Source organism: Oryzias melastigma, unplaced genomic scaffold, assembly GCF_002922805.2.
Source record: "Oryzias melastigma strain HK-1 unplaced genomic scaffold, ASM292280v2 sc00387, whole genome shotgun sequence".
In the NCBI taxonomy this organism is placed as follows: domain Eukaryota; kingdom Metazoa; phylum Chordata; class Actinopteri; order Beloniformes; family Adrianichthyidae; genus Oryzias; species Oryzias melastigma.
In genome coordinates this window covers 9,604-15,094 of record NW_023416984.1, presented here as the reverse complement: position 1 = coordinate 15,094, position 5,491 = coordinate 9,604, and the positions used below count along the sequence as shown (strand labels likewise).

Below are 5,491 nucleotides of genomic sequence, written 5' to 3'. Positions count from 1 at the left end.
TATTCTCATGTTCACATATGTGTAATGATGTTTTATAGTTTAATAACAAATTACTTAAAACCACATATTTTTAATATAAATGTATTTCTTGTGTATTTCTTTTTTAACTAGACTAGACCCCTATAATCCAGAATTAACCAGTCTCTCAATCCTGGAGCTGTTTGTCCAACAGTGAAGACCCAAGACCAGACTTCAGAATGAACAGGAACTCTCCTACAGTCTTCCTGAACCTCCTTGATCAGGATCGGGGACATCAGCATCCTCCTGCAAGTGCTGGAGGTGCATCACACCTCTGTACCTCATGTAAGTGAACACACTGCAGTTTTTCAATACTCTTTGGAATACATTTAATTTAAACGTATATATTGCAGGTTGTCACAGCGTGTCCCATCCTCCACAACATCTGCCTCTGTGTTGACGACAACGAGGCCCCAGAGGAAGATGTGGAGGTGATGATGAGGAGGAAGCTGGTTTGGAGGCCACCAGCGGTGCTCTCTGGCAGGACCAACTACCTGCTGAGGTTTCTGCAATGGAGGAGGTACCACATTGATTACTGGTAACAGGTAAGTAAATAATCAAGAGATTTAAAAAAACAAAACTTTATTTCCATTTTATCTTTTTGTCATGGCTCCCCTAGGCCACGCCCCGCAGCTTGTCAGACTGATCACCTCCACCTGTGCTCCTCTCTATTTATACCCTCCTCTCGGCTCCACTCACTGCCGGAACGTTAAGCTATACAGCCTGACTAACTGCCAAGTTCTCAACTTCTTGAAGCCACAGCCTGTTTAAAGATCCCTGTGTTTTCCTCACGCTCCAGGATTCCACGCCAGCGTCTCTCCTACCTGTCTGGACTCCTCCTCCGTTCCTGCCGCTTAAAAGCCACCATTCTGCTGGGATTCGCTGCCTTTCTCCACGCTCTGCATTCCCGGATTCCACGCCGCCTCCAAAAGGTTCTGCCCTAAAGGCACCTCTGCCAGACGAACTTTCTCGCCCAGGACTACTCCCGCTCCAGCGTCCAGTTTCAGCACTCTTCCTCTGCTCCTCTCCCCCGCCACTGTCCGTCATCCACTCTGCTTCCTTGACAACAGCGCCTCCTCCTGGCCGGCGGCAGTACTACTCCCCACAAGCTCAAGGCTCCTAAAATAAATTACTGACTTTTCTCTACTCCTGGGTCTGTCGTGTTTGGTCCGCAACACTTCCTGACAGAACGTTCCGGCCACGATGGATCCAAAGACAACCCAGGAGTTTCAGTCCCAGGTAGAGAGTGCTTTTAGAAATTATGATGTGCGCATGGCAGAGTTTTCTACACAACTATGTAACATAACTGAGAAACTCTCTTCACTGAGTTTATCAGGAGTACCACCTCCTGCTGTTGCTGTTCCACCAGTAAGCGGACCCAAGATAAATCCTCCAGAAAGATACAATGGAGATCCTGCCTCATGTCGTACCTTCCTATGTCAATGCGAGCTGAACTTCTCTCTACAAGAGTCTGCCTTTCCATCAGAGAGGTCCAAGGTTGCATACGTCATCTCACTCCTCACCGGCCGTGCAGCGCAGTGGGCCACAGCTGAGTGGGTTCAAGATTCCGTCATCTGCTCATCTTACAGACGGTTCTCGGAGGAGCTTAAGACGGTTTTCGACCCCATTCAACCCCACAGAGAGGCTGCCCGACAATTAACAAAGATACGCCAAGGCAGGGACACCGTTGACGATTACGTCATACGTTTTCGTACTATGGCAAGCTACAGCAAGTGGAACGAGGAGGCCCTATACGACATGTTTTATGAGGGGCTATCGGACGTCGTCAAGGATGAATTAGCTGCACGAGAGCTTCCAGGTCGTGTCAGTGACTTAATGACTTTGACAGCCCGAATTGACAGGCGCATCCAAGAGAGAAGGAGAGAGAGACCACGTACACCCAGGTTTTTTCGTGAACACTCGCCTTGTCTTGATCCTAAGCAAACCACTTCTTGGCCCAACGGGGAGGAACCTATGCAATTAGGCCAAACCCGACTCTCCAGGGAGGAGAGGGACCGCCGGTTCCAGCAGAACCTCTGCTTTTACTGTGGATCCCCAGATCATCTTATTGAGAGGTGTCCGGTAAAAGATCTGGCTCAACACGTGTGTGAGCCTTTCTCTACTCTCCTCCCCCCAAGTCAATCCAAGAACAAGGGCCTGTTTCCATGTCAAGAACCAGGTACACACACGCACTGTGCTTATTGATTCAGGGGCCGATAGTAATTTCATGGCAGAGAGTACAGTACTCAAGTGGGGTGTCAATGTTTCCTTGTTGCAGCATCCTTTGAGTGTCAAAGCTGTTGATGGACACATCATAACTAACAGTAACTATTTCACAGAACCTGTTAAGATGCAGATTGATAACCACTTTGAGTTCATCAGTTTTCATGTCATAAAAGATACTGATATTCCTGTCATCCTAGGCCTGTCCTGGTTACAACGTCACAATCCACAAGTTGACTGGCGAACAGGGCGGGTCCTGGCCTGGAGTGCAGACTGTCTCAGCTGCTGTCTCGGTGCCACGGGAGTTCATTCCTTTTCTGATCAGAGCAAATCCTGTGTGGAGAAATATCCTGATCTCACCAAGGTGCCCACCATATACCACGACCTCAAGGAAGTCTTCAACAAGGTAAAAGCCACTGCTTTACCCCCTCATCGTCCATATGATTGCCCTATTGACCTCTTGCCGGGTACATCACCACCCCGAGGTCGTATATACTCTCTCTCAGGTCCTGAAAGAGAGGCTATGGAGACCTACATCAAGGATTCACTGGCTGCTGGTCTCATCAGGCCCTCATCCTCTCCAGCGGGGGCTGGTTTCTTTTTTGTTAAAAAGAAAGACGGGGGTTTGAGGCCATGTATTGATTACAGAGGACTCAATGCTATCACTGTACGCAACCGCTATCCTCTTCCGCTAATGTCCTCAGCGTTTGAACTACTCCAGGGAGCCAAGTTTTTTACCAAGTTGGATCTACGTAATGCCTACCATCTGGTCCGAATCAGGGCAGGAGATGAGTGGAAGACAGCCTTCAACACCCCATCAGGCCATTACGAATACCAAGTCATGCCTTTCGGCCTGACCAACGCTCCAGCCGTTTTCCAAAACCTGGTTAATGATGTGTTGGGGGACATGTTAAATCGCTTTGTGTTTGTCTACCTTGATGATATCCTGGTTTTTTCTCAGTCAGAGGCCGATCATGTCAGACACGTGCGCAAGGTCCTTCTACGATTACTCCAGAACCAACTCTTCATTAAAGCAGAGAAGTGCGAGTTCCACACCACTACTACATCCTTCCTGGGAATGGTCATCTCCGAGGGCGTCATCAAGATGGACCCTAAGAAGGTTCAGGCGGTTTTGGAGTGGCCAAGACCTGAGAATCTGAAGCAGTTACAACGCTTCCTTGGTTTTGCTAATTTCTATCGCCGCTTCATCAAGAATTACAGCAAGATTGCCTCTCCATTACACGCACTGACATCATCCAAAAGAAAGTTTTCATGGAACCAGGCAGCAGAATCTGCTTTCCGGGACCTAAAGAACCGCTTCACATCAGCACCGGTGTTGGCCACGCCTGACCCCAAGGGACAATTCATCGTGGAGGTGGATGCCTCCGATTCTGGAGTTGGCGCTGTTCTCTCTCAGCGTGGCCAGGACAACATGTGCCTTCTTCTCTCGTCGCCTGTCCAGTGCTGAGAAGAATTACGACGTTGGGGACAGAGAACTGCTAGCCATCAAGGCTGCTCTGGAAGAGTGGCGGCACTGGTTAGAGGGGTCTGAAACCCCATTTGTTGTATTCACAGATCACAAGAATCTGGAATACCTGAGGACTGCTAAAAGACTGAATTTTCGTCAGGCCCGTTGGGCCCTGTTTTTCAACCGTTTTACCTTTTCTTTGTCTTTTAGACCTGGTTCACGTAATGCCAAGGCTGACGCACTGTCCCGCAGGGATGGTTGTCCTTCGGAGAGGGTGTCCCCCGACTTCATCTTGCCGGCCTCTGCCCGATTAGCGGTCATCAGTACGGACATCGAAGAGGAGGTGCAGTCCGCTACTCTAAACTCACAGTCCCCATCTTCCTGTCCCACAGAATGTCTTTACGTTCCTGACAATCTCATAGCGAGAGTAATTCAGTGGTTTCACGCTTCACAACTGTTTTGCCACCCAGGCCGGAGGAGGACTTTTACCCTAGTGGCCTACCATGAGGAGAGACATAAATGACTATGTGTCTGCTTGTCCTGAATGTGCCCAGGTCAAGTCATCCACGTCTCCACCTTCTGGGCTGCTCCGACCCTTGTCAGTCCCAAGAAGACCCTGGTCCCATATCTCTCTAGACTTTGTCACGGGACTTCCGCCATCCGAAGGGAAGACGGTAATTCTTACTGTGGTGGATCGATTCTCCAAAATGGTCCGTTTTGTTGCTCTTTCCAAACTCCCCACAGCTAAGGAGACCGCTGAAGTCCTGCTTGGCAACATTTTCCGGATCCATGGCATCCCCAGAGATATCGTGTCTGACCGGGGCCCTCAATTTACAGCCACGTTTTGGGCAGAGTTCTGTCGTCTGCTTGGGATCTCCGTGAGTCTGTCCTCCGGTTTTCACCCCCAGTCCAATGGTCAATCGGAGCGTCTAAACCAACAGTTGGAGACCAGCCTTCGCCTCCTTTGTGCCCGTGAGCCGACTTCGTGGTCCCGTAACCTGGTCTGGGTGGAGTATGCCCATAACGCCCTTCCCTCTTCAGCCACGGGATTGACCCCTTTCCAGGTTGTGTTTGGCTACCCACCACCTCTGTTTGCCTCCCAGGAGGGGGAGATTTCCGTCCCTTCAGCCTATGCCTCAGTTCGGAGGTGTCGACAGGCTTGGCGCAGGGCTCGACAGGCTCTCCTGCGGACTGTGGAGACCTACCGCACCGCTGCCAATAGACGCCGTGTCCCTGCTCCTCCCTACCAGACGGGACAGAAGGTTTGGCTTTCCACAAGCAACCTACCTCTTCATTTGGAGAGCAAGAAGTTGGCGCCACGGTTTGTTGGACCCTTTCCCATCTCTAAGGTTGTCAATCCAGTTGCTGTCCGTTTGCGTCTGCCCAGGTCTCTCCGTATACATCCCACCTTCCATGTCTCCAAGGTCAAGCCTGTCAGGACCAGCCCTCTCGTTCCTCCTCCTGCTGCCCCTCCCCCGGCTCGATTCATCGACGGGGGTCCGGCATAAACTGTCAGGCGCCTGCTCCGGTCTCGCCGCCGTGGGCGAGGGTTACAGTACCTGGTTGATTGGGAGGGTTATGGACCTGAGGAGCGTTCGTGGGTTCCTGCCCGTTTCATCCTTGATCCTGCCTTGATCTCCCAATTCCACCAGGACCATCCCGATCAGCCTGCTCGACCGTCTGGGGCCGGTCGTTAAAGGAGGGGGTACTGTCATGGCTCCCCTAGGCCACGCCCCGCAGCTTGTCAGACTGATCACCTCCACCTGTGCTCCTCTCTATTTA

At 51.0% G+C, this 5,491-nt stretch overlaps 1 protein-coding gene across 1 annotated transcript in view; it reads left to right on the top strand.

Moving 5' to 3' along the window:
* LOC118598371 overlaps positions 1 to 5,485 on the top strand; it is a 6,490-nt gene extending 1,005 nt beyond the window's left edge. Inside the window, exons 2-8 of the mRNA XM_036211032.1 lie at positions 243 to 303; positions 372 to 538; positions 1,608 to 1,842; positions 2,108 to 2,197; positions 2,442 to 2,647; positions 3,920 to 4,052; positions 4,264 to 5,485. Of these exons, the coding sequence (XP_036066925.1) occupies positions 243 to 303; positions 372 to 538; positions 1,608 to 1,842; positions 2,108 to 2,197; positions 2,442 to 2,647; positions 3,920 to 4,052; positions 4,264 to 5,217 (1,846 nt within the window). The 3' untranslated portion in view covers positions 5,218 to 5,485. The remainder of the gene's footprint in view (positions 1 to 242; positions 304 to 371; positions 539 to 1,607; positions 1,843 to 2,107; positions 2,198 to 2,441; positions 2,648 to 3,919; positions 4,053 to 4,263) is intronic.
* The last annotated feature ends 6 nt before the right edge of the window (positions 5,486 to 5,491 follow it).